The sequence below is a fragment of the Clavelina lepadiformis genome, chromosome 3 (genome assembly GCF_947623445.1).
Source record: "Clavelina lepadiformis chromosome 3, kaClaLepa1.1, whole genome shotgun sequence".
Lineage (NCBI taxonomy): Eukaryota > Metazoa > Chordata > Ascidiacea > Aplousobranchia > Clavelinidae > Clavelina > Clavelina lepadiformis.
The window spans coordinates 6,504,853-6,532,082 of NC_135242.1; the positions used below are offsets into that span (position 1 = coordinate 6,504,853).

At 35.8% G+C, this 27,230-nt stretch overlaps 3 protein-coding genes across 6 annotated transcripts; 2 read left to right on the plus strand and 1 right to left on the minus strand.

The window, feature by feature from the left end:
* Positions 1 to 227: 227 nt before the first annotated feature.
* On the plus strand, positions 228 to 8,068 carry LOC143449684 (neurocalcin-like). 2 transcript variants are annotated; one of them, XM_076949982.1, is made up of 5 exons: positions 228 to 465; positions 713 to 836; positions 5,527 to 5,672; positions 5,790 to 5,877; positions 6,168 to 8,068. In XM_076949982.1, exons 1-5 carry the CDS (start codon positions 349 to 351, stop codon positions 6,260 to 6,262), a joined length of 570 nt encoding a protein of 189 aa, XP_076806097.1. In that variant the 5' UTR covers positions 228 to 348; the 3' UTR covers positions 6,263 to 8,068. The 2 variants fall into 2 exon arrangements, with proteins under 2 accessions (XP_076806097.1, XP_076806098.1); XM_076949983.1 differs by having other exon boundaries at positions 716 to 836.
* Positions 8,069 to 9,605: 1,537 nt separating this feature from the next.
* Positions 9,606 to 12,404, plus strand: LOC143448437 (hippocalcin-like protein 1). The gene is made up of 5 exons (XM_076948195.1): positions 9,606 to 9,943; positions 10,738 to 10,861; positions 10,944 to 11,089; positions 12,101 to 12,182; positions 12,251 to 12,404. The coding sequence occupies exons 1-5, from the start codon at positions 9,836 to 9,838 to the stop codon at positions 12,346 to 12,348; spliced, it is 558 nt and encodes a 185-aa protein (XP_076804310.1). The 5' UTR covers positions 9,606 to 9,835; the 3' UTR covers positions 12,349 to 12,404.
* Positions 12,405 to 12,623: 219 nt separating this feature from the next.
* Positions 12,624 to 23,193, minus strand: LOC143448435 (uncharacterized). 3 transcript variants are annotated; one of them, XM_076948192.1, is made up of 22 exons: positions 23,024 to 23,193; positions 22,697 to 22,754; positions 22,321 to 22,474; positions 22,085 to 22,239; positions 21,749 to 21,876; positions 21,412 to 21,593; positions 21,097 to 21,257; positions 20,767 to 20,963; positions 20,353 to 20,539; positions 20,178 to 20,276; positions 19,886 to 20,026; positions 19,221 to 19,773; positions 19,051 to 19,118; positions 18,900 to 18,958; positions 18,621 to 18,801; positions 17,600 to 18,501; positions 16,281 to 16,378; positions 16,022 to 16,079; positions 15,462 to 15,723; positions 15,074 to 15,252; positions 13,793 to 13,923; positions 12,624 to 13,719 (listed from the first exon to the last, which is right to left on the minus strand). In XM_076948192.1, the coding sequence occupies exons 1-22, from the start codon at positions 23,089 to 23,091 to the stop codon at positions 13,580 to 13,582; spliced, it is 4,161 nt and encodes a 1,386-aa protein (XP_076804307.1). In that variant the 5' UTR covers positions 23,092 to 23,193; the 3' UTR covers positions 12,624 to 13,579. The 3 variants fall into 3 exon arrangements, with proteins under 3 accessions (XP_076804307.1, XP_076804308.1, XP_076804309.1); XM_076948194.1 differs by lacking the exon at positions 12,624 to 13,719 and adding an exon at positions 14,864 to 14,961; XM_076948193.1 differs by lacking the exon at positions 13,793 to 13,923.
* Positions 23,194 to 27,230: the final 4,037 nt, after the last annotated feature.

The window sequence follows — 27,230 nt, forward strand, 5'->3', positions numbered from 1 at the left end:
CCCTTGTCATTCTTGTTAATGCATTGGATAGAAAAGCATACGTTAGTACGGAGTTTTGGCGGTTATTTGTACGCGGCTGTAGAATTTTATGACTTCAAAAGATTGCAGTTCATGTAAGGACAGAAGGGTAATTGTACTTGTCGACAGTAAGGCGAGAGCAGTCTTGGATGAGGCAGAGCCATAAAAGTGGAAGTAGGCTACATTTGGTTTCTCTCTTTAGTTGCAGTTTGATCCCGAGTTTCTTCTTCATACCTGCAGCTAAGATTGTGTAACTTCTGCTAAGTTTGTATACGCGCCATTCAGGCAAGTATTAAGGTTTCAGTTTGGTGGTTGGAAGTCGCTTTCAGTATGGGAGCGGAAAAAAGCAAAGCATTTGGAAACGGAGACATCAGCGAAGAGGATCTGCGGATTTTAACAAACCTAACTCCCGATGAACTCAGACAGATCTATGATAACTTTATGAAGGTGAGTGTACAGTTAAATAAAATCACATCTAAATCACGTACCATAGGAAGGAAACGTGATACATCAAGCAGGTGCTGCTTCTATTCCCATGCGTACGATTGCTCGTGCTTCTTTATAGTGTATTTATTTGTACATCCGAAATAAATTTTGTTAAGCCTGTGTTCGTTTGTACAAAAATTAACCCGTGACATCACGTAACACAAACTTGCAAAATTATTTGAAATGAGAATAATTTGAATTTGTTGAGGAGTCGACGTCGGGGCAAATGGATCGCCAGCAATTCGAAGACTTTTACGAGCACTTTTTCTGCAACGACAAGAACAAGAAATTCGTCGATCACCTGTTTAGAACTTTCGATTTCAATGGAGACGGTAAGATATGGACGGTGTTTTTAGGTCTATGACTGCTCGTACCATTCTGTCAACAGCATGCGCGAACGTTGCACGCATTTGCATCTGCTGTTTACGTTATCACACCCACATACTGGCAAGAAAGACATGGATATTTTTGGACGCATCCGGCGCACAAGAACTACGTAAAATACAGGTTTCACGACTCATAGTTCTGTCGACGCACGCACGCAATACGTCAATCGGTTCCGTCTAAAATCACGTTGAATACTATAAACCACAGTAGGCCTATCAAGGAAAATCTATTTTCAAAATTTAAATGTTGAGAGGACATAGTACGGTAAGAGAACCCTAAGCCCGGTCTTTTTTTAGAAGGAAATATAATCAGTACGATTTACTTGTTATCTGGTGCCATTTGCTGTTTATAAAAGCTATAAGCAATTTTCTTTGACGCTAGATGCTTGCTTGCTTGCACAAAGCTGCCTGATCTTTTGTGACTTGATTGGGGAATTTTCACTTTGACTTCTGTGGCATGCAGTACTAGTAGGTTCTCGCTCATGACATTGCGTTCTATCATAATGAATAATAAGCGATATATTTGTTTATTAATATACAGTGAGACACAATTCAAACCTGCTTTAAGCTGACAAGGAGTACATTTTTGACGAAAGTGCAAAACTAGGCTGCTGGTCTCTCAAGTGAACTTATATAATAACTCACTATGGAAACCAGTTGCAACTGACAAAAGCACATGGCAAAGCAATGCGGAAAAAATAGAGAGATTAAAGAAAGCTGCCAAAGTGAACACTGAAACACGTCGATCTTATCATTCCCTTTGTTTAAATTTAGTCTATGGGCCTACAATAAATACTACTTGAACTATCTGCAACATTTGTTATAAATGTTGCGTGCATGGTTGCAAAATATGACTCACAGACTTCTGACCCCCCCATAAAATTGCCCCTTTTTATTCCCTTCATTTCTAGACTCCTGCTTTACTAAATGCGTAAACGTGAATGGGCGCAGAGGGCATTTAATAAGAAAAAATGTTCGAAATATGTTTAATGAAAGCAACAAATAGTAACTTTTTGTGCGTCGTTTACATCAAAACGCCACCCTTGCGACCAAAGAAAGGAGTTACCTAAGCGGCCATGACCAAAGTAGGACTAAATGTTGCTTGATTAGAAGTTTCATTTTTTTATCGACTTGATTTAGACATCAATTATGACGGGTTTAATGCTACTGCATTTGATTTTATTACTACTGTACTTGCTTAATCTGACGTTAGCTTTATTGCAATTGGGTTTTTAGGGGTCCTTTGCAATCCAGTCAACCACTAATAAATTATACTTGGCGCTTAAACAGAGGTTCTAGGTATCATAAATAGCAAAATTGCGCCAGGGTTTGTAAACATGCTCATTTTTTTCATCCAACTTGTAACTTTTCGCTCAGTTGAATGAACAACGTTAAAATGTGCACAGCAGAACGTCACCAGTCCACCACTAGCATTGCAGACATATCCATTACGCACTATCAGTTTTAAAATTGTTTCAGTTGCGCTTGCAAGCACAAATAGCTTTAATTAGCACGTTATACTATTTTTGTTTTGATGCCATTGTTTTATTGGCGAATCATCATCCAAAAAGCAAAGCACATCACATGCACAAACTATTTAAAATACTGTACAGTATTTAACATGAATTGGCATGATTTAGCTATACATAGCTGTTTTAGGTCTGCCAGGTATCTATAACCGCAAGCTTTTCAGACCACACGCATATATAGGATGGTGTTATTTTGAGTCGATACATATGGCCGTTTTTGTGGTGGCTGTGACTTTATCTTTAGTTATATCGTGTTTTTCGCCGGGAAACTATGTTTTTAAGGCTCTGCTGGAAATGTGGCCCAGTCCATTGTGGCTTATAAAGTCGATTATGTGGAGTAGTTACTAGCTGACGGCATTTTGACTGCATCAAGGTTGTGCAAATCGTACAAATGCTTTTTTGCTTAATTTTTACGCTTGAAAATCAATACTATTTTGCATATTTTCACCGGCACTGCCAACTTGTTAATACGATACTTTGCTAAGGTACACAAAGCCGGTAAGTAATTGTATTAATGTTCTGGTAGTGGATATGTAAACAGGTTTAGTATTATTGACCATCCTATATGCACGTTTATGAATTATCGCATAAATCAGAAACAATTCAGATAATGGTAACCGTCCGGTGAATGTTTTGCATAGTTGCACATTTAAACAAATTTAGGATAGGCCTAGCTACCCTGCAATAGCCGACCCAGCAACCATTAAAGGCGTCGTTAAATTTAGACCGTACGCACGAACTTAACTCCTCGAACGGAACGACACCGGTTTTAAATTACGAAGCGTCACGGATATTAAGACGGGTTATTTTTGGCTAATGCAAGCCATCATTGTTAATCGCACGCAAGTGCCATCAGCCAAGTGAATCACGTCAGCAAATAACGTAAACTTCGTTTACTTGCGTATACACTATTTTTGTATATACTTTGGCTGATTTAACTGCGTTTCTTTTTCGTGATACTTCCGACGTAAATAGAGTGGTTCTGTGTTTGGATTCGCGCTGTGAAACTAATATTTCATTAAGATATTGAATATTTGTTCATGTTGATGTACGTAATGTCATGCTTATTGGGAGCTACATGAGTGAGTTATCAGTTATTGTTACTATTAGTATCGCCTGGTGGACCTTCTACTATCAGCTACGATGCTATATACTATATAGCGTCTGCCAAATTTGAATGTATTGCAAGACTTGGTTAATAATTTCGGGGATAAGAGCCGGTTTAAAAAGTATGCTTGGTTATTTGTTTTTTTGTTTTAACAGTGATGTTTGACAGCTTAGAGATATACATGACTAACTGTTATCCGTCTTCTCCGAAAAAAGAAACACATTTGCCTCTGTCTTGGTGCAGTTCGAACAACAAAGACATCGAAACATATGTTATTCGCCTCTACCAGTTTCCTGGTTTCTTATCCAAAACATGACTTTGGCTAACTGTCATGTGATTTCTTATTCAGCTACTTGTTTGCAGATGAAGTTGGTTACATGCTACATAGATATTTGGTCATCTAATTCTTCTTAAATAATGGTATCCACAGATATTCAATTAGTGACCAGGCAACTCACTTCACGCCGGTTTCGCCTCTTCACAAGCTTTGTTTCGCATTCTTATTGTTTACATTCGCGCACTAGGATGTACAGTATGTTAATTTGAAAGCAAACTTCTAAAATTAACATTACGAACATATAAGTTATAGGATATTCCGTCATATGCCAGGAAATACAGTTTTCAAGGAATCGCAACCGTCGCTGTATCAATCAAACGACTTAATTCTAGCGCACAAAAGGGTTATCCCAAGAATGGAAGTGGTTCCTATTTTTTAATCGAAATTCTATTCACCTTGAAATGGAATCAATGTTCATTATAGACAAAATCGATAGACTTAACGAAAACCGCTTTCATGAAGTTTAGAAAATCTTTCGCCGTGCCATTCTTTGCGGTTTTTGTCTACGAGTTTTCTGTCATGACGAAAAATCACTCTCATCTGCTTTCTCTCCATGTCGCTCTTTTTTGTAACTGTCCAGGGAGTGTTCTCTGCTGATTAACTTTATCCTAAGTGACATTGCTTGTGGGGCACTGTCATGAAGTTGAGACGATCCTTCCGACAAACGAATTACCATAGATTGCGGTTACAGCGGTTAGAATTTGACACTGGTTTTAATTGGATCAGCCTAAAGCAATTGTATTTACCAATAATCTTAATTATAATATACTTTTCCGGAAGGTGCATTTTGGTTTCCTGATTTGTCATACGCTATAATGTTTTACAAATAACTATGTCTTTAGGTGGAAAGCAAAGCTCGGAAATTCGTCAGTAGCTTTGCCTGAAGCATATGAATTTTGGTTTTTGTGCAAGCCGCCAAAGTGGTAGTAAAAATTTCAGTAAATTTTTTCGCTTTATTCGGACTGTTTTAGGCCTTAAAGGGCTTTGCACAGTAGCATAGCGTTCGCTAATAGATTTAAATGAGCTACGTTAATTGGCATGCTGTTCTGTTTCTGTTTAAAATTCGATCTTTTCGCCGCTCATCTCGCATTGTTGAACTTGAACGAGAGCTTCCCTTGGGAAGCTCGATAATTTAATTAAAGTATTTGATGAAGTCAGCCATTAGAAGAATAATTCATGTTATCAGAGTGTCAGTGTTTCATTAGTGGTCATTAAACGCAAAATTTGTTGATATGCTGCTATAAATTTATTTGGTTTTCTGTTCGGGATAATTTTTACGCAAACAAAAAAAAAATTAAAGCGATTTCTATGTCAGATAATTAGTCGGTACAAGCTAGCAAAAAGATAGAGTGACACATTTTTAGCGTTCGAATCATCACACTGGCTGCTAATGAAATGCAACAGTGATCTTTAACAGGTCTTACGACTGTTTTATTACCTCATGTCAATAAATCAAACGAGAAAAACACTGAAAACCTTTTCACATTTCCCATGTGTTTTTTCTTAATCTTTGCCGTATTGGATGTTTTTCGTCAACGAAGAACGTTAGTTATAAAAACGTAGGAATATATGTTGCATAAAAGAAATTCTTGAAATTTATTAACATGCACAGCATTCGTTGTTCCTCCTTATTATATTTTGACCTTTTGTGTCTATTTTTAGGTAAAGTGAATTTTAAAGAATTTGTCTGTGGATTATCGGTCACCACAAGGGGAACTCCCGACGAAAAACTAACTTGGACCTTTAACGTATATGACGTCAATCAAGATGGGACAATCACACTTGACGAAATGAATGAAATTATGCGGGTAAGAGTTGAAGTCTGCTAAAAGTCTAACGCAAGCCCGTATACAATTTGCCTCGGTTTAGTTGTTGTTGTTGTTTGGTGACCTTGAAAATGATAATGCTGCTTTTCAAATTATCAGGCTATTTATGCCATAAATGGAATTACTGAATCGGAACAATTAAGGTTTGGAAACGAAGCTTTTGAAGGCTTAGACGCCAATGGGGATGGTGAGATATTCTAAGACAATACTGAACTTAAATGCCAAATAGGTCATCTACTGTATACTTTTTTTTTACTATTTTTATGCATATATAACTTAAATATGTAACATCTGCAATTGTTGCTGACAACCACATAAATTAGAAAAACTAAGATCTATAAGTAACGAGACTTTACTACGCAAAATTCCACATATAAAACTTAATGTGATCATATTTACTATTTTCTTAGGGTATTACTATAGCTACTTATGCCGGCGGGAATGACAAAAGTTTCAGCTTTTCAGCTTTTCTTACAGGTTACATATCCGTGTCTGAGTTTGTTAAAGGAGTAAAAAGAGACAAACGGCTGGTTGAATTTCTGGATAAAACGGTTGTTACGGTCACGAAATAACGACAAACCGCCGCTTATCGTTCACTTTTCTAATCCTTCGCACCACTTGAGGACGACGAAATACTTATCGCCGTGCTCTATGACTTGACATGATACTTTTAGAATTTTTTTAACATCAACGTAACCAGTTAGAATACAATGAAGAAACGATGAACAATAATACCGGTGAATTATCTTACAATCTATGAGCATAGTATTGGCTTAATTACTCACCTACCTTTAAGGTGATTTATTTAATTACATACCCCCGAGTTATATCATTATTTTTCTATTGTTTCTTTTTGTATTTTTGCAAGTACTATACGTCTGTTTAATTGATGTACGCCATCATGATTTATTCTTTGCAACGTTGATGCTCTAACGCAGGGCTTCTCAAACTTTTTTGTTCTGCGACCCCATTTTGAAAAAGATATTTCTATGCGACCCCATTATGGGGACATTCACGTTAATGACATTAAAACGGGGTTAGTTCTTTTGTCTATTAAGACTAGGGTTAATTAGGATATCAATAATTTATTAATATAATATATGATAATATATATTATATATTAATATATCTATTCCATCTTCATAACTACAAGTAAATCCATTATTGCAAAAATGAGTCATTATATTTTCTTTTTCTTTCTGACTTATCTATTGTTTTCTTTGTGCTTCCATTGTTACCACATGAATCTACGAAGCCTAACCACTGATCCATACTAAATTAATCTTGTAACTGCTTTAAACTTTAGCCTAGGTTCCTTCAGAAACTAGTTACTAGGCTACTCTGAAATCGTAATGCGAGCGGTAAGGTTACTTTTGGTCAGCACGTTACAGCAATGATAGCGTAACAATGCATCAATTGTTACGATTGGTTATATTTTATCGTTCGACATTTCACACCAACGGTTGCGGTCAATCCGTCAAAAACACATTTCTTGGAAATGGATAGCCTATTAACATGACAATAAAAATATTTAATAGCCTTTTTCCATGTGCACAGGCCGGGCTGGTTGTAAAGTCATCAAGGACCGCTTACATAACGGCCCTAAAATGCAGTCATTTCCATGTGATTTTTTGAAAAACTTGGCCACTTCAGATTGACATCATGGCAAGACTACAACCTACCGGCACTAGACTAAAATTACGACCCCAAAATTTCATTACGCGACCCCATTTGGGGTCGCGACCCATAGTTTGAGAAGCCCTGCTCTAACGTACGCACGTGGCGACTGAAATAGCCTATACATTTTTATTGTTGTTTTATATCGGGTTTATCCTTTATCAGGATGGCCATAAGTGTATTTCATATTCATGTATAGACTGAATGTAGTGGCTGCGTTCAGTATTTAACGTTGTTTTTGCGATCTGTAAACCCCTCAGAAATGGGATCATTTTTGTAATTAATTAATTACGAAATGGAATTTTACATTGTTTTCATTGTATTACGTTGGACTTTTCATACGAACAGGTCCTGATCATTGTAAATTGCTGCATCCAGGAATCCTTCCTGGTGCTTTGTGTTGATGTGTATGAACGCATTGGTGTATTTTGAATATCTTTTTCACTGGAATTTTTAATTGCTTCTACTTTCTATTAGCTAATAATTTCTAATGATGCGTCTAAGACAAGAAATATCACAATAGTGGTTTCATGTTAACGCCAATTTAATACACAATACTTTTTAGAAAGAAATCAATAAACAATGATCTATATATTATGACATGCCATAAGCCAATTTTTACTGCTTAGCAGAGCGTTGCGTTTGTACTTGACTGAACTCTGCGTATGGCAAAACTAGAAATAAAATATGCTAATACTGTTTGTATTTTTCTTACACACCAAGTTGAGTTGTTTTACTCCTTTTTCGACTTTTACTTTTATACCAGTGATGACATCAATGGCACGTCTGTGGTACAGCCAGAATTATGCATCCTTGAATGGTTCGATATATTGCACCTCGAATGCTTGCCTTATTACAGCGTGTTCAACAGTGTGCGGTAATCTCGACACTGTGGAGGGCTTTCTCGTAATCTATAATGACCTGGATGAACAACGGTAACCTCAACTTTTTCGTTCGACTATAAATCACTGTATTTGTGTTAGAATAGAAATGTGGTCTATGCCTCTATGGCATTGTAGTCCTGCCAAAATCTGGTTTGTTCTTTTGGTTGTTGTTCGTCGAAATAGTCTGTTGAAGATTACCTTCGTGAACATTTTGTTACACTTGACACAGTTAGGAATATATGGGCCGATATATCTTCAGCAGGTATGCTCTGTCGTCCTCCGTCTATACCAAGATAGTATTCGAACTTTTCCATTGTTTCTGCCTTATCTAAGTAGTGTGCGAGGATCTTCCAGAGTTGCTCTCAGTCTGACTACAAAATCTCAGATGTTATACCTTTTTAGCCGGTATTTTATCGTTTTGCTTGCGCAAGGATTGAACTGCATCTACGCGAGCAACAAAGGCGACTTCAAAGATCTCCAAGAAACTGGGAATCTTGAATTGAAAATAACAAATGGAAGTGGGTGGATGAATAGACCAAGATCCAGGGTAGACTAGAGGGCGCACTGTCAGTCTTTGACCAGTGGTGCCAAAACGACACTCGACAGACCGTTCGTTCAATGTTCTCAACTTCATTTGACAAAATTATGGCCAATTTTACTTAGTGTTTGTGCAAAAAGTTTAGCAAGTAAACTTTAGCCTGTCACTTTTTCACCGGAAAAATCGTTTTTTAGTAGGCTATAGTATTTTTTCATAATTTCTTGTTAAATTTGCAATGTATAGTAGCATAATCTAATCTAAATCTTCGTTTTAATCTACGTTAGCTAAACCCTAAACCGCTTAAATCGACTTTTTGCATACCAAATAAAAAAGCTTAAGTAAGCCCTTCAGCTATCGAAATTCGTACCAAACGATGAACAAAAGCCCCAGAGGTGGAGTGAGACTGGGTGGGGTCCATGGCTTAAATTGAGCCAGAAGCCCCTTCACAGAGAAATAAAAGAAAATGCCCGACGTTAAATTTTCTTAATGAATACACAAAGACGTAGTGTTTAATAAAAACATACTTTATCATCAAAAAACGACAGACACCAAAATTAAATCATACCTGTCGTTATAAGTACTTGTTTTCCAACGCGTTATCGGGCCCTTCAAAAATCTGGGGACCCTGGCCGCAGCTTTGTCAGCCATCCCCTTAATCCGCCACTGGAAAGCCTGTCCAAAGCGTCCATGTTCCTTGCGGTTCATTCAATTTGGCTAGTATTTCCTGGAAACTATGGGAATATTTCATGAGTGTTAGAAAAGAGAAGTTGAAAAGCGATGTTGGCCAAGCGTGACGGTTCTAAGTGATAGAAGGCTCACTGCTCACATTCTGCTGTGCTGCGACTTCTCGTTGCTGTGAGTAGGCAATTGATAGGTGAACTTTATTATAAATTTGCCAGAAGGCATACTTACTCGACGAATAGATTTAATATAATAGGTGGCTCAGAAAAACAGAAAAGTCTTTATCAAAGCTGCATTGAACAAACCTCAAGAGTTGTTATATTTTGTTAACATACTTCGATCATCTGTTTAACGCACACCACAAAATGGGACAAACTAACGGTACGCTAAAGCCGAAAGCAGTAGAAGATTTGATGCGAATGACGGATTTTAATGATAAGGAACTAAACCAATGGTACCAGGAGTTTCAAAAGGTAAGCTTTGAAAGTGTTTCAAAATATCTTTGCTCTAGTTACGATCTACGAAATAAGTTGACCTGAAAAGTGAAAGCGGTATTTTATTGTTGTATAGCTCCATAGTGTGTTCTTAATTGCCGCAATATATATCCGAGGGCCCTATACGTACCAAGCATGAAACAAATAGCATGATTGAAAATATTATGGGTTGCAGTTATAAAAACTGTTTTGTACCAAAAGTATTACCGTACATTTACATTCTTTTAAACCTGCAATGACGAGCAACCTTGCTTAAAAACCTCAACTTCAGCACCTCATGAACGCGTTAGCAACGTACTGGCTCCAGTTATACACAAATAAGCTTATTTGTACTTGTACACATATAGACTTACAATTGTAAATACATAACTTATAGTTTCAGAAGACGGATACGGTAAGTAACATGCTGGCAGGTATATGGAATATCGCCAGGGTTTTGCGTATAAATAACCATTTGTGATTGAAAACACATCAAGAAAAGACGGCTTTTCTGTTTTCACAAAGATGCGCTTCACTTCATCAATATTTGATAAATATTGTTTATTCATGAACGTATTTACTGCAGAGAGAAATGTGCTAAAATTCGTTATAGGCCGACAATGGCTGCAGATGCAGTTCATGTGCTTTGTGCCGATGCAGACTATATGTGTATTTCACCATTTTACAGATTTCTTATTATACTCCAGGGGGTAAGCTTATATCCGGTATATGTTTTAAGACAAATGAGTAAAATTACAAACGGTTTGGTAACTTTACTTTCATATCTGTTCCAGGACGCACCCAAAGGGCATTTATCAAAGTCGGAATTCGTAAAAATGTTCAGAAACCTCTTTCCAGAAAGCGACCCAAGTCAGTTCGCCGATCACGTATTTCGGACGTTTGATGTCAACAAAGACGGTATAACTAATTAGCTAAGAATGAGTCTCGTCTGACAATGAGTCTTGTTTAACTTTATAAAGACGCTGGAAACTGCTTTCAGGTGTTCTCAATTTTCGTGAGTTCATTATTGGACTCTCGCTAACTCTCAAGGGAACATTTGATGAAAAGCTTTTCTGGGCATTCAAAATTTACGACGTCGATGGCAATGGTTTCATCAGCCAATCGGAATTAAACGAAATTATCGCGGTATGTATCTGGTAGTCAAAGGACAATTAATTATGTAATTACTGATTAGATTAGTCAGCCTAACGAGCAATTCAAAAGTTTATTGAAATTTGTTTATGGACAATTGCTACTGTATTAACACTCACAATCGCTCAACGTCTCAAATAGCGTCTGTGTGGTCCCGTACCGGCGACAAGCAAGCATTTAAATGTTGTGTTCGTATGTTGTTTTGTCATGGGTCAACGTTGTATTGACATGCTGTGCTTATTCTTCCAAATTCTCTGCATTGCAAACTGCTTTTAGCCCTAAAATCTTACAGTTCAGCCATTATCTTCTGCCTCAAGTTTCGAAACGAATTAAACGTTACACAACATGTTTGCTGAATGAAGGCAACGCATTTGTGGCGTATCGTCATTGTTTGACATTATGCCGTAAAGTAGCAAAACATTCCCAGTTATGGGATTTCAAAATAAATATTTAATGAATTTGGTTCATTAAAACTGCAGATAAAGTGTTTCCGAAATGTTGTGTAGCTCGGATGTATGTATTGTGTTAATGCAAAACCCTATACGTAGTTGAAAGGAATTTGTATGTTAGCGCACTGTAACTTGCTTTAAAGTCACAAGCAAAAGTGCAGAATAAGATTTAAGTTTTGGCTTAATTCAGCTATGCCCAACCGAAATACCTTAGTGGGCCAAAAACGTCACTAATTCAATTCGGGCCGCACATTGCCACCACCTAACCACAGAAACACAGTACTAACAACACGCACAATAACCTACGTTATGACGCTCAAGTAATTTGTACATGGATCAAATAATAATTAATCAACGACACATTTTCATTCATATTTCGTACACATAAACTTTCCATATAATACAACGATACCAACACCATAGTCACACAAAACCTTCAAAAGGGTCCCATGCGGCCCGCGGGTCGGACATAGCTGGCTTAATGTTAGGTATTGTGTAGGCCGTAGGGTGTTGTAGCTTTACAAGCTTATAATTTTACATAAAACGCTTTTGGCAGGCAATGCTGGCGCTCTGCAGAACAAAATTTCCGGCAATGTTGGCAGAAGAATTAATTCTAACCCTGGATAAAAATAATGATGGTTGGTATAAACAAAAACTGTTCTGTAATCAAGTTAAACCCGCTAAATTTTGTTATTATTTTCAATAGGTCAAGTGTCTTGGGCGGAATTTCGCAAGGGTGTAAACGAAAACAAGAGCCTCACGAAATTGCTGAAGGAGGCGCTTGATTGTGTCACACCCGCTTGAGCGTGATATTTGGCGCGCGTAAGATCATGCTTTGTGCCCTCAGTTCCTAGAATTTTGATTTTTTACCTAACTGTACGGATTTTTTTCTTTGAAAACAAATACATTGCTTACTTGTCGTGTACATTTGTTTATCTATGCTCGACCAACCGCGTTGTATCATGGTTTCACCTAACTTTTAACTCAACAAGATAAGCCTAAGCAAGCGAACGGTTTTGATTAATAGATGCCAAAACCAATTTCTTAAGTGGCCTAAAACAGAAAGTTAACTTGTGTAGTGCTGTTGTTATTTTTATTCCAAAACGCAGAAATTGATCTTCACGCGAGTTTCAATTGTGAACAGGACTTGGTACGGTGGTGTGCGTGCAAAGCCGGTCTTGTACGATTGCAAATGATTAGAAAGTCAAAAACGGTTTACAAAACAACAGTTACAAAAAAGGACACACACCTATACCTAGTTTATAGAGAAGCACAAAAGCCCAAAGCTCCTTAAATTTAGGTTTAGGCAGGCTCACACAAGAAGTTGCGCTATCGCTTAAAATGCAGTTATTGAAGTCCAAGAAGCATAAAACACATAGGCGACGGTGAAAAACTTTTAAACGAAATGAATATTTTCAATAAAATGAAATTAATTCTTTTCCAATAAGTACAAACGTTATCGTTCAGAACATGCCTTATCTTTGATGTATTCATTTCTTTGATGAAATTTGTCACGCTATAAAACTAACTTGTTGTTTAATACAACTAAGCTAAAGTCCTTGCAAGTAAGGTGAAAATGGGGCTGTGGCGTAAACACTTGCACGACCCTCATAATCCGCAGATCGTTGTCTAATTGGATAACAACAATGTGCGGACAATTAACATTGGGGCAGTAATGACATCAACGAAACAAACGTCACAGTTACAAACATAAAAAATCAAACTAATAAGAGAAGTACACAAAAGCGACAAAAACAACGGAGACAGGAAAACAGGACAGTGATCCAACATAGAAGCGTAGCAAGACATAAGTATTGACGCAAAGGAGAAATAATTACAAACCAGGATTCAAATACCATCACCATGCTGAATTAACAATTAAACACTGAGGTCGTTTTAAAAGCCCAGTCCGGGAAACCTTATCGCTTGGACAGGCAATTTATTAAGGTCTTTGGATGAAAGATTCGGTTTTAAACTTTTAATAAGCAGGAGGCTGGATTTTCAGGAAAATGTACCAAAACGTTATGTAAAAGATTTACTTGTAAGCAGCGACTTTGACGCGATAGAACTTGGTATCAACTTCAACGTGGAAACGATTGGTTGCCTTTCTCGCTTTGCAATATTCTTTTTCGATGAACTTCGCTAGGACCCAGACTTTCGGGTTTTGCGATGTATCTAAAAGCAAAAAAGATAAATTTAGCACGAGCCGTTGTCAGTGAAATGACCGAAATAACAAAATCAAACCAACCATTGGTGGCCAATGACAGTTCGTTGATCGAATCAGTGTGAAGAAAATGCAAGGTGTGACCGAATGAAAGGACAACATAGTGGCGATATTGTTGGTGGTATGTTACTAGCACCAGATCGCCTTTTTTGAAACTGCAAAATACATTACAGTGGAAACCAGTTAACTCGACTTCGTTTATATTGAAATTTCCAATAATTCAAAGCAATTTGGCTGGTGCCGGAAAATCGTCCAAGAAAATGCATGTAAACAGCCGATGATAACTGGAAGCTCTTTAACTCGAAGTGTTTTCCAACTACTAACTACTGAGACCAGTTACGTCGAAATTAATCCGATGATGTCGATTCGCTTTGATTTTGTAAATAGTTTGTAGTAACGCTTTTACTGCTGTTTACCGTTTTTTTAATATACCGCTTTTAGATCAAACAAGTTTTACTTCTACCAAAAAGGAACCTAGCGGAAAAAAGCCCAGAAATTAATCGCTAAAAAGCATTTATTACCCACTAACCACGTTATCGGGGTAACTGCCACTAATTTTTCCAACTTGGGACAATTTGACGTAACTTAATCTTCAACTTTGAGTTAACGAGCTCCCACTGTGTCATTCTAACGGCCAAAGCTGTTCTTTAATTTGAATTTTTCCATACACGCTCACATAAGCCTAAGTAGCCTGGATGTTATTCTTCACTGTGTAGCGAGCAGCGTATTGGAGGGCCATAAGATTATATAGTAACCCCGCTACTTTTGGATGGGGGATCACGTGCCGTTACTATATTTCTTGTACTACTATGTTCTTGTTATGTTGCTATGTATGTTCTGGTTTCTACTATGCCGTTACTATATGTTTGTTTTTGCGTTGATATGTTCATTTTTGAAATCACACGAGTTGACAAAATGAATATTAAACAGCGGGTAGTTACCAACAAGGATCCTCAAAACATGTAACCTCTTACTTCAAACGTTCAAACAAAAGTTAAACAATGACGTAAAGAATCTTTTTAATGTGAGCAAAGCCTCATCTTCAGAAATACACCACCATGAATAACTGCTGATGACTGAAAATGCTGACTTAACTGGTATCACTAATTCGGCTTCTGTTCTAAACTTTCTCTCGAAAATAACATTTCATCTTTAGCACCCCACTTCCTGGATATCTCCATGAAATGGGCCCTCTGAAAATTTAAACCTCGACTGCTGTTATAAGCATGCTTTAGATGCAATGTTTGATTGGTAACTAACAGCTAATCGATAGCTTCATTGATGCGTTTTAATAATGTCACTTACTTCACTATTGCTATCTTATCCCGTTCTTTGTCAGACGTTGATGATGTCATAGACTGCGTGACGTCATTGGAAACAATAGATGACGTCGAGGCCCTTTGCTCATCGAGGAGTTGTTTCAGGCGGTTGATCTCAGCATTCTTTTCTAATGTCACTTGTTGTAATGCAGAAGTAACAAGAACCTGTAATTAGTGGACTACAGTTAAGCTTTTTTCACATGTATTGTAGTTGTAGGCTAGTAAGTTGTTAAACTTTAATTTTTAATGATTGTTATTTTTCAAATTTCATCTATATTTCCATTGTATTTAACGGTATTTTCATTTATGACTTAACTTTTTTTAAATTGATATTGCAACACAGAACACCCAACTATGAAAACATGTAACGCTACCTGTCTTCTTTTCATCGCTTCCACATCACTCCTATTAAACGAGGTCTTCATAGTGAGCTTCTCTTTTTTCGACTCTGCTCTATATGACATCATCATTTCATCATCAACCTTTGTGCGTTTTGATTCCATTTCTTCATTGGATGATGACATCGCCGATGATGTCATCATCGCCTCACCAAAGGATGGGTTTATGCTGAACCGGTTAACTTTAGCACTTAATTCAGTGTTTTGCAGGAGAATCTTTTCCAGCTCTTTTTCCAACCTTTAAATGAATTGACAATAACCAATGCTAAAGCATAATAAACAGAGAAATACAGCACTAATAAACAATCAAAATGAGATTAGAAGAATTGTAAAGAATCTGGCTTCCAGCAATAATTTAAAAAGGTAAATAGTCAGTAAACAGGAAATGTTTTAATACAAACTGATATAAAACTTTTTTCATTAACAATTCATACACACTTCATTAAAGACATTAAAACATATGGCTAATTGCAGTTGATGACAGACATACAAAGAAAAATGTCTTAAAAAATTAATACAGTATGACCAAACAGAACCTCTGTTTTTCCATCTGATGGTCTACAGTGAGCTTGTCAACAGCATCCTTGTGGCTCTCTGATAAAATGATAGTAACAAATTAAATACGCTTTTCTACATAATATTTCTGGAATAATGACATTTCATGGAGAGTAAGTAGATTAATTAACGTACTAAACGATTAAAATTCATAAGATAACTACTCAACTAATGTATATGATTTGCAGCATATGTTTGTTAGAAATTAATAGATTCGGTTATTTCATAACCATTACCTACCTTCTTGTTGAGACATTTTAAGTTTATATTCTTCAACCATGTTTTCGGCAGATACAATTGCTTCAAGTCGATCAGCTTGCAGTTCGTCTTGTTCCTCACTGCACAATATAATAAGTTGAGAAAAAAACCTATCGACAGAGAGAGAGGATGCTTGTTAAATCAACTTTTCTTCACTTACACTTTATACAACTTAAAGTAATTTAATTGGTCGCTGCAGCTTTCAGTTAACAAGATTACACTACAATAATTCTCAGTTGAAAAATGAAGTACATTGAAGGTAATTGAACAGCACAAATCCAAGAATGTAATTTTAAACTTTACATCAGCGGCCAGCAAACTGTGGGCACCGGGCCCAATTTTGGGCCTTTAAGGAAATTTTTACGGGACACTTTCGCAAACCCTTGAAATTAGACTACAATCAGGCCTCTTCTTGATGTGTTTTTAATATTTAGTTTTTTATGATTATTTACAGCAATAACCATAAGCATCTGAAAAAGGATCCAAATTGCCTGGCAGTAACCATCCACAGACATGACAGCAATTCTTATGTCACATTGAGAATCATTATGACTGAGAAACAGTTCATACATGTTAGCAAACAGGAGGAAGAGGTTTCAAGCTTTATTTTATCAGTATCAATGTAATGAGACAAATAAATACAACAATAAATTTTAGAAACTGAATGTAAAGTTTAAACCCAATAATTGAGATTCCAACCCACGCTTGCACCAAGGGATGTACGTTTTGGTAAAGGCCGTTATACAGTACAACCTAACTATAGTTGCAGAGTTATGGTTCACCACTCCGTCATAGCAGTATACTAATAATGAGAGTATATTTTCAATTTTAACTAATCGTTAATTGCAGGTTATTTCATTCAAGCAAACTTGTACAAAGAACATAATAGAATAAAAAGTAAATCCAAGTTAAATCCAAAAAACTTTAAACAAGTAATGTCTGTTGCAAAAATGTGAAAAGTACATAGAAATTACCAATTATCAGTGTCTGCAGTATGTATATTTATACATTCAACGTGGACTACTGGGCCTTCAATTATTACTGAAATGAGAATTTGGGCCTTTTTAATAAAAGTTTGCCAACCACTGCTTTACATGATCAAGTCGTTGCCAAATAGAAAACTCGTATAACATATATTATGTAGTATATACCATTGCTGCTATATTGCCATAACATACAACTTGTGCATAGTATTGTGTGGCATAAGGTCACAATTATTACATAAGACAAAAAATGACAATCCAATAAAAAGATCTCATTATACAAAACAAACTATTTGTAAAACAATTTTGGTATTTTACCTGTTTGTCTTTTTAATCTCTTTCATTTCCGTTTCATGCTTATCCATGATTCGAATTAGTTCATGGGAATGATCCTCCTTCACGCTATCCATTTTCCTCTTATTGGCATCTGCCAGCTGTTTGAGACGAACTTCAAATTCTGTTCTCAACCTGTCAAACTCTTCGGCATGATTTTCTTGTTGCCCATTCAGCTCCTTTTGAAGAGCTTCACTTTTTTCTTGAATTGTAGCTTCGCATTCCACAAGCGACTGTCTTAAGGCTTTCGATTCCGCCTTAAGTTTTAAGCAGTCATCTTCAGCAGATTTTAAGTCATTTTGTAGTTTTTCATTTTTATCTTTTTCCAGACTTAACTCAATGGTCTGTTTCTTCAAAAGGTTGTCATGTTCCCGCATGGCTTCCAACTGGACTTCATACTTTACTAGAATTTCTTTAAGGTTATTTGATGTTTCTTCAGATTTCGCAACGAGACTTTCAGCTTCGGCTACACGTGCTTGGAAAACTTGAACTTCCTCCTTAGCTGCTTTTTCAGCCAGTTTATGTTGTTCCATGGCCTGCTTTGCCGTTTCAAGCTTGTGAAGTTTAGTTTCAGTGTCTGATAGTTGAGTTTCTAATTCTTGTATTCGATTATCAGCGGATTTCAACTCAGAGTCTTTGAACTTGTTATTCTTATCAAGAATCTCTAAGTTTTTCTTCAAATTTTCAACCTCTGCTTGGTAACTTTGTTTCATTTCCCAGACTTCTCTCTCTGCTTGCTCTCGTACGTCGGCATTTTCCATTTCAAAAGCATGCTTATGCACCTTCACTTCAGAATCAAGATCGTTCACAAGCTGTAATTTTAAAGCCAGGTCATTTTTCAAACTTTTGTTCTCTTCTGAAATTGTGTTGGACTTTTCTTCTAAGCTCTGTATGATATAATAAAGTTGTCAAACATTAATGTTGTCAACTGAGCTGAGTTAAAGTTGAATAATTAAGAAAATATTCATGACAAACATTACATAAATACCGCAGCCTGTCATCAGACCTCAAATTTTTTAGATATTTCTGCTTCCTTATTCCAAGCCAGTTTTCTTTCTTTTTGTTCGTTATCCAGCTGAGTAATGATGTTGTTCAGTTCTTCTCTAGAATCAACGAGTCTCTTTTCAAAATCAGATATAATTTCTTCCCTACTTTTCTGAAGATTGGCAACTTCTTCCTCGTATTGCCTGCAAGTAAGAACACAGTAGCTCTTAAAGCTGTGACAAATAAATGTATTAAAATTATGATTTGATCAGTCAACACAAACACGAGAAAAATTTCCTACTTAATTTTCTTCTGGAGTTCTTCCTTTACCATTTCCAATTCTTTCAATCTTACAGTAACCTGTGAAAAATCACATTTCCATCAAATAACTTACATTTGTAAACATACACAAAAACGTTAGGTAGAAATGATTATGATATTCCTTTATTTACCTTATCCTTTTCAAATTCATTGGAAAAAGAATGGTACATTTCATCATCACTGGTGCTACTGGTAGTCACTGCGAAAAAAACGAGTAAGGTAACAATAGACGGCAAGTAAAACTTACAGACGTTATTGAGCTTGCAATAAGCACAGTTATGATGCAATAACCTTTACTCACATTGCGACTGACTGGGCATTTTCAAAAAGGTTGAACTCCCGGATGACTGTTTTAGAAGTCTGTCTTCTGGGATGGAAAACATCTCAGATGTGAATCCACTCTTATGTGGGGGAGAGATCGATACAAAGGACTGCAGTTTGGGCGAAGTAGCATGAAAGGGCTGAACACTGAAAAACTCCCCAGATTCAGGACTCCCAATCTCCAACATATCACCGGGAGGAGGTGTGGCCAGGTGAGGAGGAGAGAAGTTTTTTAGGGAATGTTGACCAGAGTCTAGGATTTCGTTATTAAGAACGTCTCTGACTGAAGTTGCCACAAATCCACCCGGAGAGTATTCAACTGCGGGTTTCATTGTGGTGAAAAGGGGCTCACTAAGTTGGTGAACACTCTCTTCACAAATTGAGGTAGAATTTATAGATGAAGTCACAGACATATTTTGTGAGGTAAGGCCAGCACCACCACTTGATTGCAGTCGTAAGGTTGCCTTCGTTGAGGTAGAATAAACAAGTTGCCATGACAATTGGCTTGGATCTGGTAATACATCAACCTCGTCCTAAAATAAGAAGTTGTTATTTATAAACTTATTTCAATAAAGTAACTTTATAACACAACCGAACAATTTTAGATGATGCCTCCTTCGTGGTTATGAAATATGTCCAACTCACATCTGGGGATTTGAATTGAGGAAAGGAGTCTGTCAAGGCTTTTAAATCATTGTCTGACACGTTTGGTAATTCCTGATCAAATTTTCTTACTGGTCTTTTTGCAATAAATGGAGGTTTATCAGAGAATCCAGGGAAGAGTTTCTGTTGAATGACAGAACAGGAAATAAATGAAGCTTAAGCTTGACATTTCCATAAAACTATAATGAATCACTAATCAGCCTGAGACAAGTGTAAACCTAAAAGCTCATTAAAATGACAAAAGCAAATCTTTGTAAACTTTGAGGTGTCTTACCTGAATAAAGTTGGCGCCAATTTCTGTCTTGAAAGTTTTTCTTTTCAATATTTCTCGATCTCTAGCCACTCGTGATGCTGTTACAACAGCTTCTGACCACTATCACACCAATGGTGAGCTTTAACTTGCAGTATTGATCAAATGGACAGGATATAATTAATACAGCATTCCTTACCTGAGTAAACATTTGTTGAAACGATTTCCGTCGTACACATTCAGTCAAGAGTGAAAAATAAATATCTGGAACGCTCTTGATTTGTGAGAGAAATTCCGTCTGTTGATGCAGCTGCATCAGTTGCTCTCGAAACATTGAAAGTTTAATATCTGCATTTAGTATATTTTTCTGGCCAAAATATAGCCACCTGCAGCATAAATACAAAATAATTGAAATGCAAATTATACCCATCACAGGCAACACTAGAACAAGGATAAACACCTTAAGCCGATACAGTAAAAGTAAATGCATTTGAAAATTAGATGTTAACAAATTTAGCTTTCAACTATTCAGTTTCTTTAAATAACAATACAATAAAAATGAGGTTATGTTTAAAACATTCAAAATGTCAATAGCCTAAGGTGTTGAAAATACTTGAGCCGTGTGTGCAAATTCTTAGCCAGTTCTTTTTTTGCAGAGTCACACTTGAGCATTGCTTTACGAGTGTCTAATCCATTGTTATGCATAATTTGAAGTTGAGTTTTGTGACTTTCACAGAGTGTTAGCAATGCATCTTGATTCATTGCACATTCTTGTAATTCTCGTGCTGTATCCCGATTCTTTACGAAACCCTAAATGCATTTCAAGGAACAATGTATCATTAGATCGGCCTCTAAACATAGCAACAAAAATTAAGCAGCATAAACTTTTGCACGAGTGACAGGTTAAAGAGTTTGTAGTAAATAGAACTACAGATTTTCAAACCTGAGCAATTCCTTTTTGTTCAATGACCTGCTGCTTTGCCGCAATTATTATGCTATCCAATGCTGACATTCTCTCATTAATTCCAGTAATCTTCCGCATTTTTTCACTCTTTACTTGTTCCGCTACCAAGTGGCAATTTTGAAGCAACTGTTTAAGTTTGTCTGTAAGAAAAGTAAAATCATATCATAAGATTATAAGTGGAAGCAATTGTACATATCAAATGAGTTTAAAAATGGCAACCATAGTTATAAATGTATAAAGTAGAATTGCCTGCTTAACTGCAATAAGTCAATGACAACTGACAGTTGGGTTTACCTGGGTTTGTTTGCATAAAGCGTTGTTTGCACTCCTTTAACAAATCGTCAAGTTTTATGTTGTGACATTGCTTTTCTATCCAGTCACGAAGGCTTAAGCTTCCTGCAATTACTGGACGTGAACCAGAGAGCAGTGCAGGCAGTAGGGGTATTTGCTCCAGAGTATGAATCACATCTTCCAAGCTATCAACAACATTAGTTTGTACTTGTCTTTAATTTCCACCAAAACAGTATGTTTTGTTGGTTAAAAACTGTTTTATAAGCTATATTTTGTGGAATTGTAGCCTTTAATTGCACGAAAGAATTCTAGCAAGATTATTCTTAGCTAATTCTGTTACCCTTCAAACAATTGTTCGCAGTTCAGTAAATCCTGCAGCATTTCGCTGCACTGCTCATTCATCGTTAAAATTCTTTGTTCAAAGCCAAAAACAGTTTCACTCAGATTGGCCATTGCTGCTTGCCAGCCCTGCATGACAATTGTCATGTACACAAAGAGAATAAAAACAATTCTCATAAACAGCCTGAACATGTTTTACTCTAAATGTTCACAAAGGCGTCAGAAGCCATTTTTTTAAACAGCAAATATATGTGTGTATCAGCAAACACATTGAGCACATACCAAGCTTAATATTTCATCACCAACCAAAATGCAAACAAAAAGTAGTGCTGATTACCTGAAACATTAAGTGTTCATCATGTACGAGTGATTGGATCGAAGCCACTTGTTGACGAGTTGCTTCATGGATTTTCAGTGCCAACTGGGTCCTTGATACAACAGTGTTATAGCAAGGTGGCAAACACAATGCAGCATGGATCTCCATGGAAAAATCTGTCATACATTTACCATTAAGCTTGAAAGCTATGGTGTGTTAGAAATCAAATAAATACATCTGTGCTACGGTATCAGTACCATTGTTGTCACGAAAGTTTGACTTTGGTGAAACATATGACCCTTCAATCATTGCCTTATCAAACACATATATGGGATTAGTTTCTGTGCCAGCAGCATATGTATACACTTTCGTGTTATCATCAAGGGCTTGACCTCCATTTATAAGCATCACCTGTCAAAATATATTAGTTAATATCTTGATGAACAAACTGCAAATTTTGGATAGTCTTGGTGGCAGACAGCTCATATACATGATGTCTACCAGTCCATACGTTTTCAAAAAATTCATGTGTTTCACATACAGTGGCATATAATAACCAGCTGCGGAGCAACGGACGAAAACCAAATCATGTTATTTTTTGTAGCATAACAAGATAACCACACATGTTCACACCTGCTTGTTTGGACCAATCTCACTTGAGTCTGCCACAGCTCTCTTTAGGTCAGTGACCCTGTAACAACAATTGAAGTAAACTGAGTTAACTGGATACAAAAAGCAAGGTTTAGTGATATGGATAACAAAACAATCATTGCGTTTTCCAACAACAGAATTTGTTAATTAAATTAACTTTTATCTTAACCAAACATTAAAAAAACAAATGAAAACTATATTAGCATTAACCATCTTACTATGTTGGCGATTTACAACATACATCTATCCTGTAAGAAATATAAGTTCAATATGCTTTGTAGTTTATCAGATTAGAGACCAAATAGCCACCTCTCCATGGTCAAATCCACTTCAAAGGTCATCATTTGACCTGTGTTCACTGCAAATACATGCAACATCTTTTCTTCTTAATTGTCTTCCACCAAGTAAGTGGAGGCTACTTAGTTCAACTAAGCCATTATTCATCAATGCCTACGTAAATCTATGGATAGAGGAAGCAACGTATTTATAGACAGTATGTGAGTGGTTGATGCTAGCACTATTAGTATTGTTATGGAAATAAGATGACAATAACAAATAATGCAATAATAAAAACTAACTAAACAAGTGTGTAATTATATCTTTTTAATCTTAAGTACAGTATCAACTTATATAAATGATAATATTGTTAACAGTTGTAATTGCTATACAGCAATGTAGGCGATACATGCAATGACTACACACAATACCAAAGTATAAAGAAATTATATATCATATATACTTGGTTTTGTGTTTTAAACATCAGCCATACTCTTTCGACTTAATGGCAAGTCTTAACAACCCTGTTGTTTTAGGGAAAGTCTCTTTCTCTTAACTGACAGCTGGACTGCATATTGCAGATGGTGCCATATGGTAGAACTATGTAAGACCTACTACCATCACTACTCACCAGATGTGCTATTTTACACAATTCACCTCTTACATGTCATATTGTCTTAGTACATTTAGCAAGCATAGATCAAGATGCATTATATATATTTTCAATGACAGCAGATTGGTATAAAAGCTGGATCCACAACAAAGTGCCTAGCTCACTTATGAACGTCAATACCAAACAATGAAAGATTATGATCTCACAACTTTTTTCAAATGGCATGAAGAAGTGAACTTCACACTCCACAATGTTTAAAACTGAATAAAAAAAACAAAATCTACCAAAATCAAGTAAAGAAACCTTGTTGACTTAAATTAATCACAAGCAAAACACTCTTTTATAGATAATCAAAATACGTCCACCAACGGATTAAAACAACTTTACCGACACTAAATCCTTTAAAGTATTTTGCAGTCTTAATGACATTTAAGCTAATTCAGGTCAATAAGGTAACGGTAAATAAGTTAATGGTAGATAAAACTTCACATGTTTGCGACTGACTAATCACAAACCCTATGACAGAACAAACACTGTTTCAGGATATGATATAAGAATAACTACACTCTTTGCGTGACCAACGTTTTGTTACATACAGTAGCGTAACATAAGTGAAGTGACCAAACATATATGACTGAGCACGGAGCATACAGGCGTCTTTTCAAAGACATAACATGCAAAGCTTATTTATAGATACACATGACATGCTATAAGGCATCTGATAGTTAGTTGCTTCCCTAATGTAAATAAATACTAATTTGTCAAGTCTTTCGGATCCCAGATATTAGGTGTACCCTACCTACCAGTATGTTCACTAAATTGTATTTTAAAAATAAATTACAATAAATGGCAAACCTTATTAACAGCTTATGAGAAAATGTACAACACATTTAAAAGCTATGAAACCTGCAATACTTGTCTGTATCTTTTAACAGGTTAACCTTTTAAATTTTATAATCCATTTAAAACTAGGGTATATAAAACTTATTGTCATCATCATAAAATGCTCTAGGCCTATTCAATATTTTACTATCAAACCATGCAACACAAAGCAATATAGCCCAAACCCAAAGTATCATAATATTTATATAAATATAACTCAATTTGACTGCAACTGAATAAAGATTTGGTCCACACAATTGATTTTAAAGGTAAAAAAGCAAAATTGTTATTCTGAATTTCAAAGTATGAAAAAACCCTTTCACTCACTTTAACTATATACTATAACCTTTTCACTATAACCCTTTCACTTTATGAAGCTCTTAATGAACACAACAGAGTAAGGATAAGTCATCAATGAACCGGATCTTAATAATTTGATGGCACATCAAAGGTAGTTGTACTTAAAACAGGAAACACAAATGTTTGGTTATTGATGTATGATACATATATAAATGAACCAGCATAAATAAATGCTTATTTTCATGCACTGCGATTAAAGCAGATCCATATGTGTACATAAAATTCCAGTCAGTAATATCAGCAACACATGTCAGAAAATGGACATAACTAACACATAAAAACACAAATGTCACTGATTTCAGCATGTTTTGTATTTCGACACATGATTACTATTCTCTACTGCTACTCTTTTTCTCCCTCCACCACTCTAAAGGATTGGAGATTAGTAAAAATGTTCAAGATGTTTAAAAGTTCAAAGATATTCAACCTCAGAACAAAGGAATTTAATTTCTTATTCAGCAAGTATATAATTTGAAATTTGCTTCGAAATATATTTATGATACTATTTTTTATATGATAAAAAACACGCTTGTTTGTATCATTTCCTCTAATACTGTTTTTAACGATATATATATATATATCAATTATTATCTAACTACCAGTTAATCCAGAAAATTTTATTCTGTAGCAATTAGATATGTGTTTTGGTCCCAAAATTATATATTACCTTTAACACCAACAAAAGACCAATGCAAAGAATATCTCTTCCAGACTCACAGTCTAATTCAGATAGCTGGCATTGTTATTTTATGCAACTGATTAATGAACAATTACCTGTTAAAATTTGACATTAGAAAACTGCGAGCAACTGGATGTGTGGCTATTTGCGATATGTGTTTGATGGACTTCAAACTTGTGATAGTAAGCTTCTGTGTAAATTTTTACTTAATATCGCTTGGTATTGCTTACGATTTTCTATTTTTTTACTAGGAAAGTAAACACTTCTATTCTGAAATTGGCAAAGTGGCCATTTGGTTGTTTGCATGGTGAAATTCCAAAAATTAATGAATAAAACTTTTGTTTCTCCACAAAGAATTCACTTGGCTGTGAGACAAAAGCTTGGTCGTTAATATTAACAACGGCAATTATAAAATAAATTTATATCAATGCTGCCATTGAACAAGTTTATAGTGTGCAAGATGTAACATTGTATTATGTTTAAATTGGCATAAAATAAACTAAACGTTGAAAAGGCATAAAATAATCTTTTGTTCGAGAGTAGAACAAACAAAAAAGCAGAGTAGATAGTCCACGCTGAGGTTGGTGTCAAAAAGCGCGCTGAGATCAGTGTATGATGGGTTCGATGGTTACCAAAAAAACACGATATACAACTGGTCAATATGCTACCAACACAGGTTCAGAATTAGAGAGTAACTATTTCACTGTAAGTAGGTCACACAATCTATTGTTAAACATAGGCCGTTAGGTTTGGAGAATGGGTAAGCAAAAAGTTGATTTTAGCAAGGTTGATTATTAGGGCTAGATTAAAATTAGAAGGTAGATTTTAGTAAGATTTAGGTTGCTATGTTATAAAATTTAGTTATGTTATTATAACATTTAATTTTTTTACATAGCCTAATTCATATTTTTTCTATATATATTTCTTTGTTTTATATACAAAGAGCACATTGTTTTAGCCTATCACTATCAGCCTTAAAAGATAAAATAGACGAACAAAAAATCCTATAATATAACCATAAAAGATAACGTAAAATCACCTTCAGCCATAAAATTACGTTTAGAAAAGCAATTCAAAAACATAACCTAAATCTGATATATGAGAATGACTAATATGATATACGACAAATTTCTCATAACAACATAACCAACAGCCTCCACAGGCTACAGCATGTAGGCTATACTATATTTTGTATAGCCTATTAGCCTATATAGCGTAATGTTCAAGAAATAATGCAGTTTCAGAAAAACCTCATTCATGACGTAGCAATTTTGGGACAACGCAACTCCACAACAACCTCTAAAAGCGGGGAAAAGGTCAATGTTAGTAAAAAAGAGGAGCGCCACAACCCAATAGTCCCAAACATGCAAAACAAAGAAACCATTTTAAATCGATCTCTTTTCTTGTTCACGAGTTCGTACGCAAAAAAATCAGGAGCAAGGTCGCAGTTTGTCTATTGACATTTTTCGCTCACTGAGGCGTGTCAATGCCCAAGCTTTTTTATTGGTTCAGAAAAATTGCGTCACTATCGTTAATTTCTGATCCAAAACAACACCACAGACCACAATACACCTAATTTGCTATGAAAATCGATGAATAAAGCTCTTTGGAGCTCACAAACTAAAATCATTTGTTTGTTGATATGATTTTACATGTAAAAAGACTAATTTTGCAGAAAACATACATATTAAAATAAGACACCTAAG